The following is a 12,559-nucleotide window of genomic DNA, read 5'->3' as shown; positions in this document are numbered from 1 at the left end:
ACTTTTGTTGCTTCATAGGGTGGTACCAACTCTTTCTTATAGTCTTATTTTTACTTACATGAAGGTATCAAAATTTCCTGTCCCTGTGGGATTGCAGGAATTATTTAGGGTTCACCATAAGTACATACGTTATACGTTATAACATAATTTGGCCCACAGAGACACGATCCTCGGTAGTTTTCTACATGGTATACCATAGCTGATTGTGTTTAATTAGCTAGAGAAATGCCTTATCATCATCAAAGTATATGATTTGTACACTGTGATGTTCTAGCATTCTTGAAGTCTTTAAAGTATACCTAATATTTATATTTCTTGATGCAGTGGTGTATTGTTGTTGCTATTCGTTCGTTATTAATGCTTCTACTACTATATAATTCAGTCCTATATTGTTTGCAGCTAATTTAATGAGATATACTATCAATGAATGCCAATTAGATTATAGTGTTTCTTGAGCTTGTATTAAGAGACCATATTTCTTGCGAAGAATAAAAAAGATGTCAATAAGCTAAAATTATCAACCACAGCAATGTTTTATCTGAATTGCATGGTAGATTCAGTTGTTATTGCTGCTTCTATTGTTGCGTTTCCAAATAATAGCAAGTTATTCTTTTATGATAATGTTCGAAGTATTTTCTGGACTTTTTGCTCATAATAAATCTTAGGCGCGGAATAATGTTCTTTCTTTTATTGTGAGGCATTTTTAAGTAATGTCACTGAAGTCTACTTTTTTAGTTCCAAATGGCATCCATAAGAGTGATGACTTTTTCTTCTTTCATGAAATTTCTAAATTGAGGAATAGTCAGCAGCAGCTGAGTTGATTTTTTTTATGGGTTCGAACAATTAGCTATTTAGCTATATGCTGATGTGACGGGAAAATAAAAGCATGCAAGGAGGTAATATGTTAAGCCTTGTTCTCCTAATTCTTCCTGCGCCCTTTTCAATTGTTGAAGATGGAGTAGGAGCTCACTACCTTCCATGGAAAATAACAATAACTTCAGGGACAGTACATATTTATGTAGTATTGTTTAATTGTCTAGTAGAAGCATATATATGCAAGTGCGAAGATCAATTTAAAATTGAGGAAAAAGGAAAGAAAATATTTAGCATGGTAATTATCATATCTTTCCGGCAAGTAATTAGGCATTATGATGAAAGTTGGGCTTCTTTTGTCAAACGAAGTCATGATGATTTTTCAACAAAACACTTAAAGAAGTATGTTACCGTAGCAACTCTTGATTCTTATGTATATATGTTACACAATTTAGCATCAGTTACATGTTCGTAGTTCAAAAAGTATCTTATTTGCATATGCGGGGAGATTACATTGTTTCATCCCGCAGAGAATGGCAAGTAGAACCTACGACAGTTTTAGCTACCAGCATATTCATTTGTCCGAGATGTTCTCGAGTATCCTTAATTTCTATTCCCATGTCCAACTTTAATAAAACATCTTTTTCGGTGAACCAATTGAACAGCATCTCATTTTTCCTACAAAAGTTTGTTTGCCTAGCTAGAGATCACCATTTAATTGATATATATATATATATATATATATATATATATATATATATATATATATACTTCTTTTCTTTAATAGTTCTTTTATCAGTTTGGGTTGCATATTTTGGACCTCCTTTCCAGGTGGTAGGAAAACATATCATCATCCTCAAATAGATAAGTTGATAAAAGAAAAGTGGAAACAAAAAACTTAAATTACATTTCCCTTGTAATTCATGGTCAAAAGTTCTCGTCATCGTTTTGCACATTAAGTATATAGACGGAGATAGATCTGGGTATGTATCGAATACTAATATGTTAGATTATATAGAAAAATGCCAATTAAGAAATTATCTCTTAAATTTTTGCAGTAATTTTCTATCATAAATTTGCAAATAAAAGGAGCTAAGCTATAACAATGAGCATGGCTTAGAAATGCAGGTCTTCGCATGAATTAGTTTTGACGATGAGCATAGGCTTAGAACTTGACCTAACAAAAGATCAAGTAATTAATCAAGGTTAATATCCACAAGTCATAAGAAGTTCAACAGGGCTTCTTATTATCAAACCCTATTATGTACCTATGTCCTTATTCACAAAGTAATATATCTACTATTACAAATGTCTGCGCAGCAGCAACACGACAACTTTAGTTTCATTCACACTGACCATATCGATCACCTGGACATAGGATTAAATATTGCATTTAATAACATCACTAGCAAACTATCTTCTATCCAACATAGTAGCTTTCACTTCCACTGATCAATTTGGCTGCTTGAGGTAGATGCTGATGCATAATCTGCTATAACTTCTTGTTGTTTTTCTGAAACTTGAAAAGCATCAGTGGGGTCGGAGTAATCCTTCTCTTGCGATACATCATCATGGCTAAGTTGTGACGCTACAAACTTGTCGAGAACCCTCCAGTCTGTCACTTGGTCCTCTGATTGATCTGCATTCTCATTGCTATTACAGACTGTGATCATCTCAAGTTGGTGACCTGGCTGGACTTGCACTATGTCATCCTGTGAAATGATGATAGGTTGGATGTTACTTCCATGCTGGATGTAGTTAGGAAGTTTAGGGCTCTCCAAATGAGGAAGCTGGTGGAAAGATTCATTTAGTAGCTGGTACTGCAGCTGTAGCTCTCTCTTTTGTGGATGGAGGTGTTGGTTATATGCCATCGCATGCATCTGTGGTGCCATCCTCATTGGGGAGTTTAGGTCATGCATGAAGGGACCTTCTTCATCATACCAACATGGGTTTTCCTGGTCACATTCCCTCCTTGTTGTCGGCACTCGCTTTTTGAACACCCTGCATACTACCCAACCCTCCTGTAATATGGACTTGCATAATAAGTTACTGAATTTTTATGCTAAAGACCAAGTATGTGGCAATAACTGTGACCAATGCAAAAATGAATAATATGTTTGGAAGGACAATAAAATCATACTCTACTACAACATAGATTTGGTGTTATACGGAATTTGATGATTGCAACTGATTGCATGGCTTCATCATTTTCCAGTTTTCTTCCTAAATTTTTAGATGTTAAATTAAGAACATGAATTATCTTAACCGATACTCTTTAAGGAAGTTAAAGTGACTGTTGCTCTAGCTTTAGCTGAAAGTTGATATAGATGTATTAATAGTAAGCAGCTCTACTTGCCTCATTCAGAGCTGGTTTTGTTGTGTTGCTACTATTTTGAAATACATTTGATTATTATTTAACTCTCCATGCAATAAGTAAGCATCGGATGAAAAATTGAGTGAGTACTCTTTGTTCTTATTCTAGATTCAATGTAACTATTATGTCTAATCTTGACTTCTTTTACTAGAGGAGAAGGAACATAAGAAAAGGTTAAAGACATTTATGCATATATCTTATGCAGTTCAAATTTTGAGTTTACTAAAAGCTAATAGCTTAGTCACTGTTATGCCCTCTTGATAAATTATGTAAGAATAAAGTGATTTCTGTGAAATCCGAGCAGTTGTTTGGTACAACAAAATAGTAATGATCAGGCCAACTAGATAAAGATATTGCAATTCGATTTTCAGTTGATATGAACTTAAAAATTTGTGGCTAGATATTCCCTTAACAATAACTTCTGGTTTATTTTTAATAGACTGATGACGTAAAGAGATAATAAAGGTAAGCATCTCATTGTTCCTTTTTGGTTCCTTAATTTTTCAGTCACTCAATATCGGCACCTTACAAATGTCATGTGAACAGTGAGAAACAGATTTCAGTAAGACTTATTTGATGCTGTAAAACATCTGTCATGATAGTCCTAGAGAAAAATATCTATCAACCCTTCTAGGCCTTAATCCTGGCAACCCTTCTAGTCCTAGAGAAAAAGATCTATCATGATAGTCTAACCTACAAAGACTTAGATCTAACTTGAGGTAATACATGCAATTTCAATTGACATTAGTATTTAGATGAATCAGTCTTGCATCCTGAGTATAAATAATGGAACCTATCTTGAGCATCTTAAAGCACCTTCATTTTTCTTTCTTTCTTTTTTCTTTTTTGTGTCACTCTCTTTAGACAACCTATAATATATATGTTATCAGTTAAAAGAATCAGTTGGTTTTAAGTGGAACAACTGCTTCCTAGGGAAGATATGGAAGATATAACTTTAAATATATTGTTTCCATGGTTTAAAAGTTGGAGGAATTTAGAGTTGGTTATGTCGATTATTCGATTACTACTTCTTTTTGTGTGTGATAACAATACTTAAAATGAGGTTTAGTTGATAAGAAAGAATATAATTTATGTGGTTGAGTACTGCTCGAGAGCACTTGCCTGTGGAGGTCCATTTTCACTTGTTTCAAGTCGATATTCGTGCATGATCCAATCTGATTTTTGCCCATTCGGAGCCCGACCCTTGTAGAATACTAAGGTCTTCCTCATGCCAACTAAGTTGTTCTTTGCATAAATTGGTTTATCTCTTCCAGTAGCTTTCCAGAATCCAACTGCAGTTGCTCTATTGGTGCGAGTTCCAGTTGGATACTTCTTGTCCTTATGGCTAAAGAAGTACCACTCACTTTGATCATCTTGCCCTATCCTGCATTTTTCTATTTTAATGAAGAAAGCTAATCAGAAAACAAATCCTTTGTAGATTACAATTAACTTTATTTCTTATTAACTACAGGAGTTATTTTGAGTCATACCTTGGAGATCCCATGGTTCAATTTTATACAGGTCAACATCTTTTATTATATCAAGGTCAATCCGTCTTGAAGCCATCTTTTTCCTTAGATAGTAATCAACAAGTTCTTCATCAGTAGGGTGGAATCTGAAACCTGGGGGAACATGCGATGAAGTACTCATAGTCTCCAAGTGATCTTGGAAATCCTGTGCATCATGTACAATAGGTAATATTAGTGTAAAGAAATTAATATCATTTAAATTTACTAGGTGTTGTTAAAAGAAACTTCAGAATGCAAATGAATATGGATGAATTTCTTAAATAAAGGTTATTCTATGTTGTGGTGCTAGTTTAAATGGCAGAACACTCTATTGGGTAGAAAGGAGTATAATTCCCAGCAGATGGAGAGAGTATTTGATCAAAGACACTTTGAAAAAAAAAAACGATCCAAATTGTCCAAGAAAGAGATATAGGATATATATTCTTGGTTGCACTAATTGAGTACCGTGATGGAAGAGTCCTTGCAATCAGGCATACAAAGATGTGCGAACGATGACTAACAAGGAAAGTAAATGTCATGCATGGAACAGAAAGAATAAGAGTTGGTAGTGCTCTTTCACGATATATGTTCTTAAATTGCATCAATAAATCCAATCAGATTGTACAGATAAAAGTTGATGGAAAATATCCACAGATTAAGACCGTATGCTGAGTACTATTAATATTGGCTAACTGACATCCTCAATAAACCTAGCAATATCTATAAACACATAATCACATCAACATGCATGAAAGAACGAAGAGTTTTGGTAATAAAAGAACTACATTTACTTGTTGTACATCTTATGATTAGGAAAACATAAAATCATATGCTGAGTAATATTAGTATGTCATTATTCTTCTTGCATGCTCCAAGTATTTTATTGCCACACATCTTATGATATCTGTGTTTCATCTTGTTGAAATAAACTGTTATGAAATAGATGTCTCAATATTTAATCAAATGCTAGAAGACTGTATACAAAATGAACCAGCCAACAATTAAAATTGTCGTGAAGAAGAAGAAGAAGAAGAAGAAGAAGAAGAAGAAGGTGACAAGATGATGATAGTTATCATGATGATGGTGGCAACAATGATGAAAACAAAGAGGAATAAACCTTCCTGGAGGAAGAGTTTAATTATTAGCATCTGATGTAGGAAGAGAAATACTTTCACTTTCTTAAAATACATACATACTTGTAAGGTATTTTTGTCTACTAAGTTCTTATTTAACTCTTGAATTATGATCCAAAAGATCTCCTTCCTAGTTTTCAGGCAAAACTTTTTATCCTTTGTCTTTTACGTACTGGCTTTTGTATTACCTGTATTGCAACAAGATATATACCTAGCTTTTAAAAAGAAAGTAGAAAACACATTGACAATTTAATGTTCAGATGTCAATGATTTGGTATTTGTGTATGCATCTCAATTAATATGCTGTTGTTTATACCAAAAATATACACGTTTTTATGAACGTTACCTTAACCAATAAAACGAATGCTAGCATAGAAAATAATATACATCTAGAAAGTGAGACTTAAATATAAAGAATGAAATGTTCACGAAAATGAACACTAATATTGTTCAAAACATTCCTGCAAAACTCAACTATCAACAAATAATAAGGATCTACCTGCAGTCTCTTAACAAAAAGGGTTAATGGAAAAGCAATATATGATACAACATTCTCGATTAATCCTAATATATGGGCATTGAATATTTCATGCAAGTTCCAGTAAAAAGAGTTGAAAGAATAAAATGCAACTAGATGTAGAATCACTATGGAGTTTACTAGCTTCAAAATAAAAGTGTTTCTTCCAAAGCTACATAATCTTGTTCAGTAGTCATTTGATTTGATTTCATCATATGTTTGGAAGCGGCTATCCTTAAATTAACAAAATCACAAGCTTAAACTGCTCTTGATTTTGGCACTCGTGATCTTTTATTGTAAATTAAATGCCGGTTAACTATGAGAAGTATAGACGAAGCTTATTGCAAAGATTGTCAGAAGATAGTCCCAAGTCTTTTACATAGAATCTTTACTTTAATTCATGAGAGAAGTAGACAAAGATAAGATCTCAAAAATATTTTCCTACTAAACGGATAATGGTACGTAGTCCAAAACTCTGGTGTGTGTATGTGTGTAACTATATTCATATGATACAACAGAACGATCCTTCCCTTCTAGGCAAGGAAGTAGACAAAGAACAGCTGGAATAGGAGAAGAGAAAGCGATCCAAGAACAAGAATAGATCAACCAATCAACGTTAAAATGAGATCCGTATGTCAAGCTTCAATAGATCAGTAATGTTTTTATGTCCTAGTGTGCTTATGTTAGAGAGAGAGAGAGAGAGAGAAAGAGAGAGAGAGAGAGAGAGAGAGAGAGAGAGAGAGAGAGAGAGAGAGAGATGAGAAGAGACAAGAAGAAGCTTTTGTTAGTTCTTTTCATGTCTTGCCTCCTCGAACACCTACCTCGGGATTTGATCCACTGAAACCGTTGTCTGCCTCCTTCTCCTTCTAGCTCTCTAGCTCTAGTTGTAGCTAGCTCCTCTCTCAGTAGCCCAACACGTATGATGACCTCTTGAGCTCTTCGGGATCCCAAGAAAGAAGAAGGAGGAGACGAAGAAGAGAAAGAAAGGAGAGGAGGCAGTTAGAAGACAAACAACATACCGTTACAATCTCTTAACCCTCCATATATGATAATAATATAACTTCTCTTCCTCCACCTCAACTGATCTCAATAGATATCGAAAGCTATCGCAGGGTCAATGCTTTCTGGCGTGAATAATGGCGGGGATAGATCTCTTAGCCTTCGCCGCAACCGCCACCCACCCAACTCTGATAACGACCACAGAGAAGATCTAGAGAGAGAAGAGATGAGAACGGAAACGGAGAAAGATGAGAGAGAGAGAGAGAGAGAGAGAGAGAGAGAGAGAGAGAGAGAGAGCAAAACGTTAACGGGGTGATGAATTATTTGATACTATTGGGAAGGAAGTCTTGCAGGTTAGCAGAGGTGAAGGGGGGGAAAAGGAGAATTTATGATATAAAAATCGTGCAGGACTTGAGAAAGAGATGGAGAGAGAGAGACAGGAAGAAACGGGGAGAGATGAACGGGAAAGGGAGGAAAGATATGGAGAAAACGTAATGCAACAGCATCCTCGTCCATGGGACCCACTTCTTTAGCCCCACACATCATTACCTTTTTTGGTCATTCTCTCTCTCTCTCTCTCTCTCTCTCTCTATGTGGTAGTAGTTCATGCTGCCTTTGTTAGCTAGTGATGGAATTAAGCAATTAGATCCTGTAAGGATTAGGGTTGTCTTTAACCATACAAGTTGAGCCAAGCAGGTGACCACTGCCAGTTATCTACTTCTTTATATGGGTCATTTTTAAAGGGAATAAAGCCTTATCTATCAATACTTTACAAACCTGATCTACAAACACAGTTGATATGGTATCATTATGTCCACTGATTAATGGTTGGTTACCACTGTCATATTTATTATTCTATTTCTAGAATAATTTGTCATATTTACTCTTTGAAGTGTAATGTATGGGAAGATATATGGTTGAATGTTAAATAAGCCATGTATACAACTACAACTACAATTTTCCTCTCTGTATACATTGGTTGGTTGGCTTGTAACTATCTCTATATTAGGGCTACCACTTCTCCAGTCTTCTTGCACTGCCTTTTGGGGCAAGGACCCCACCAACCGACCCACGATTGGGACTCTTCTCCAATAGAAACTTGGCAAAGGGGAGGGAGAGAGAGAGAGAGAGAGAGAGGTGTGTAGGCAAACACACACAAAAAAAAGGAGGAAAAGGAAAAGAAAAAAAAAAGAAAGGAAGAAAGGTGAGTGGATATGGGCCCCACGGAGTATTGATGGGTGGGGCCGAGTGTGGGGGCGGCTGGCGGTCTGGCGTGGGATGACTCGATCATTAGACTCGCATTTTGGGTGCTGGCAATTCCTGCACCCCCCGGGGGCCCACACTCTCACATGGGACAATTGCCACGTGCGGGGGGAGGTTAACAGGGAAAAATACTGTACCCAAATTTTTTTTTCTCTCGGGATCTTCTGACGTGGCAACATCTTGTTTGGCCACGACGACTTTTCCCCCGCTCTTACGGTCACCACCACATTTGACATTACAACTGTTATATTATTCGAAAATTTTCAAATAATACCCTGCATTTTACTGATTTTGTTATTTACACCCCTGTTTTGAGCTAGCTCTTTGTAATCTAACTGTCCTTTATTTTTTTTACCTATTTTTTTGTATACCGGTCTCTGACAAAACTATATCTAAACAACACAAAGTTTACATATTAAAGTACCTTAAATATCCTTGTCTTTCACTTTCCTTTTTAGTTAATTTCTAAATTACCCTTGCCAATCAGTTAAGACTTGCTAGGTCAGTGGCCTCTTTTGATGAAATGTGTTACAATCCGAATTAAGTTCGAGTCCATAAGTCAATCGAGTCATTTGCTTATTATAATAGTTATTTACTTATTATCTTTTGTTTGAATCTATATATGATTCAGTCCAAATTAATTTAACTATTGAGTTATTATGTCTTAGCAGATTTAGCTAAATCGATTTAGTTGAGATAACCTCTAGCCAAGCACTACCCTAGCCAAGAGCACCCCTTGCCTTGGCCTCTTTTCTTCTTTCCCTTGCTCGGCTTTATATGTGGCTTCCATCATCAACAATCCACGATCAAGACCAAGCCAGATTGAATTATTACCAACAGCCACAAATCATCTTGCACGTAACCCTAGCCAAGAGGACCCTACTATGGGTGGGGTGCTCTCGGCTTGCCCTCAGTCTCCACTTGAACCAAGACTAGTTACTCCCTTCCTTAGGATTATATTATCGAAGCCACCATTCCACGATCTATGCCTACCACACGCTCCATGGCAGCATGAAGGCGCCTAACTAGTTTAGGAGACTTCAAATATAGTGACCCTCATGGACTAGCAACACTAGGATGAACCACATAGCTAGATTTCCCCAAATTTAGTGATGGAGACACGCTTGATTTGGTTTATCATCAAGATTCATATGAAGGCACTAAGAAGTAAAGTGTTGTTGGTGTGATTCAGACCACACCGAGTCGTCTCGAGTATGGATACACCCTATGGGAGTTTATTCTTATTTTTGTTTTAGTTCTTTCCTTTAAAAAATAAAAAATTATGTATGTCACGTTCGAATGTAGGGGAGTCGCATTTGAATGCCCCATGTGAATGCCTACAGGTGTTCACATCGACAGAGAACGCAATTTGTGCATTCGAACGCATTCGACCCTGTGTGAACGCCCGTGTGCGAACCCCTGCATACGTTCGCATCAACAGAGAACGTGAATTGCGCGTTCAAACGTAGTCAACGAGAATTCATTGTTTCTAGGGTTATTATTTGTTATTTTGGCTAGTTGGATTAGCCTCTTAAGATGTGGATGACAACCAAAAGGATTATTATGAATGAATATTGATATCTATCGCTTCCCTTCCTCTCTACCCTAATCTTTCTTCTTCTTCGTTCAAGCCCTAGCCGTGCGCCATCTCAATGCCGATGACCTCTAATCCCCCTCAACTGTCGAGTCCTCCCTCCTCCTTTGGATCTGGACCACTTCTTCCCCCTCATCCTTATCCCCTCAACACCACGAGCCATCCATCCCATCACCGTTATCATTCCTCACCCCCATCATCGCCATCACCCGTCACCTTCACCCTTACATTTGCATATTTTCATCCTAGTTGCAGTCAGAATCTACGAAGGGCATGAATACCAAAAACGTAGATCAGGAAGTTACAGATTGATCACGACTAGTTTTGTAATTTTTTGTCTATGGTAGAATATTTTGTAATTATTTTCCTCTAACTATATGGACTGCTTTCCTACATCCGAGCTTTATCGAATAGCAGACGCTCGGTTCATAACAGTTGCTAGCCTCTTTCCATCTAGAAGATGTCATGATTTGGTGTTCCAATCAACACAACCAAACCGACTATTTTAAAGGATATCCTCTCAAAACTATTATTCAAGCCTACCAGTTGGAATTTGAAAGGATATCTTCTGCCCAAGTGAAGCACTTTCATTAACAAACTCAGCTACGATGTTCAAGTCAAGTGAAGGCAAGCGTCCACATTCTCTCGTGGATGCAATCCTCATAGCTAGGATAATGGAGTGAAGCTACATGACATTCGAGGGACCTAGAAGGCGTGTTGGAACTTGTGGCATGAGCATTACGAGTTTTGGATATAGGATAGCTACATCCTCCAATGCAGCATGTAACAACAACTTAAGTGGATAAGTTAAAAAGGAAGGGTCATTACTTCTATTGTGATGAAAGGTCTGTTAGAGGGCACTGATGCGCGAGCATGATTGCTATTATGTTGATAGAAGAACTTGATTAGGCTGATTCCAAGGATGATGTGACTTGGATGGCTAAGTCATACTACACGGCTTCATGTACTTAGTTTCCACCTTGAGGACAATGTGTAAGGAAATATAGTGGATTATTGTTGCGGCTGGTATTGAGTCTAAGTTATAGTTAGCTTAAATCCATGAGCTAATCGAGCCATTTGCTTATTATCTTTTTATTTGTGTCCATGTATGGTTAGTCCGACTCAAGTTAGCTATTGAGTTGTTGGGTCTTAGCCAATTTGGCTAAAGCGTGTCTAGTCTGGCTAGCCTCTTATATAAGTTCTAGAGTGCAACCGAGCCCAACCAAGTTGAATCTAATCTAGTTCTTTCTTTCTCTCTTTCTCTCTCCACCTCAACTAGACTATATTCGTCCTCCCTTTTCTTGTTCGCAATTATCAATCGAAAGCACTCTTCTCGCAACCTCCTTCCTTCTTTCCCTTGCTCAACCTTACACGTGACTATCCTCATCACCAACCCATGGCTGAGATCATGCCAAGACGAAGCCTAACAACAACCACCAATTATCTTGCTACCCTAGTCGAGAGTACCCTAGTGCTCTTGTCTTGCCCTCAGTCTCCACCTCGACTGAGACGAGCTACTCTCTTCCTTAGTTAGATCACATGTTCTTCACATACTCCTTTGCATTAGCAATATGGGTCACACTCGATACAACTTGGCTTATGGCTCTTTGCAAGTAGCCTCACTTCGGTTCACAATTAGGCTCATTTGAAAACATGGAAATACCATATGTTTCAAAGAAGATGCAAAGATCATTTTGGCTAAGAACTCCTACACTCGCTTATGAATACTATGAGATTGCTTTGTCAAGCTCCATTACTTCCTCTCCCCTGCCTCACCTTATTCATTGGGATTCCCCTGTCTAGTTATCTCATGTAACACATGTGCGGGTCACGTGTGCCCCTTTCCTTCTCCTCCCTCACTCTTTTTCTTCTTTCTTCTTTCTTCTTCCCGCTAATGGTCTTTTTGCCCCTTTCTTCTTCCCACTGTGTTATAGCACTGTCGAAGCTTGCCATCGACTCCAACTGATCCATCAGTAAGTGCCCAGCCCCCTCTTGTAGTTAATTTTAGTTAAATGGGCTAGATTTCTTTCTTTTCTCCCCTTTTTCAGCCTCGTTAGTGATTTGGCCGGCCGGCAACCTCGATCGCTGTCGTGTTGGTTTGGGAGCTTCACCTTGTGAAGCTCTTCCAGTTGCTATCCTTATTGGGCCCTCCTCGCCCTTTGTGAGGCTGCGCATCGAGGCTTCTCCCGGTTGCCTTGTGAGATGTTTTCCAACCGTCGTCATCACCGGCTTTTCGCTACGACCAGCGGGTTAGCTTCATCTTTGCAAGGAGATGCCACGGGCCTCGGCATTTGGACCCTCGTGGCCTCTTGCCTTGGCCACCGACCCTGGTGAGGACAATCCTCGATATCGATCAGC

General features: G+C 37.8%; 1 protein-coding gene across 2 annotated transcripts; it reads right to left on the bottom strand.

The window, feature by feature from the left end:
• Window positions 1-1,978: 1,978 nt before the first annotated feature.
• On the bottom strand, window positions 1,979-7,517 carry LOC140800684 (NAC domain-containing protein 7-like). Of its 2 annotated transcripts, none has more exons than XM_073155457.1 (4): window positions 7,365-7,517; window positions 4,678-4,861; window positions 4,310-4,581; window positions 1,979-2,834 (listed from the first exon to the last, which is right to left on the bottom strand). In XM_073155457.1, the coding sequence occupies exons 2-4, from the start codon at window positions 4,835-4,837 to the stop codon at window positions 2,253-2,255; spliced, it is 1,014 nt and encodes a 337-aa protein (XP_073011558.1). In that variant the 5' UTR covers window positions 4,838-4,861; window positions 7,365-7,517; the 3' UTR covers window positions 1,979-2,252. The 2 variants fall into 2 exon arrangements, with proteins under 2 accessions (XP_073011558.1, XP_073011557.1); XM_073155456.1 differs by having other exon boundaries at window positions 7,167-7,450.
• Between the last annotated feature and the right edge of the window lie 5,042 nt (window positions 7,518-12,559).

This window comes from Typha latifolia, chromosome 14 (genome assembly GCF_019914945.1).
Source record: "Typha latifolia isolate L0001 chromosome 14, TyphaL0001v2, whole genome shotgun sequence".
NCBI lineage: Eukaryota > Viridiplantae > Streptophyta > Magnoliopsida > Poales > Typhaceae > Typha > Typha latifolia.
The sequence above is the reverse complement of the archived record's forward strand: the minus strand, read 5'-3'. Positions and strand labels throughout refer to the sequence as shown.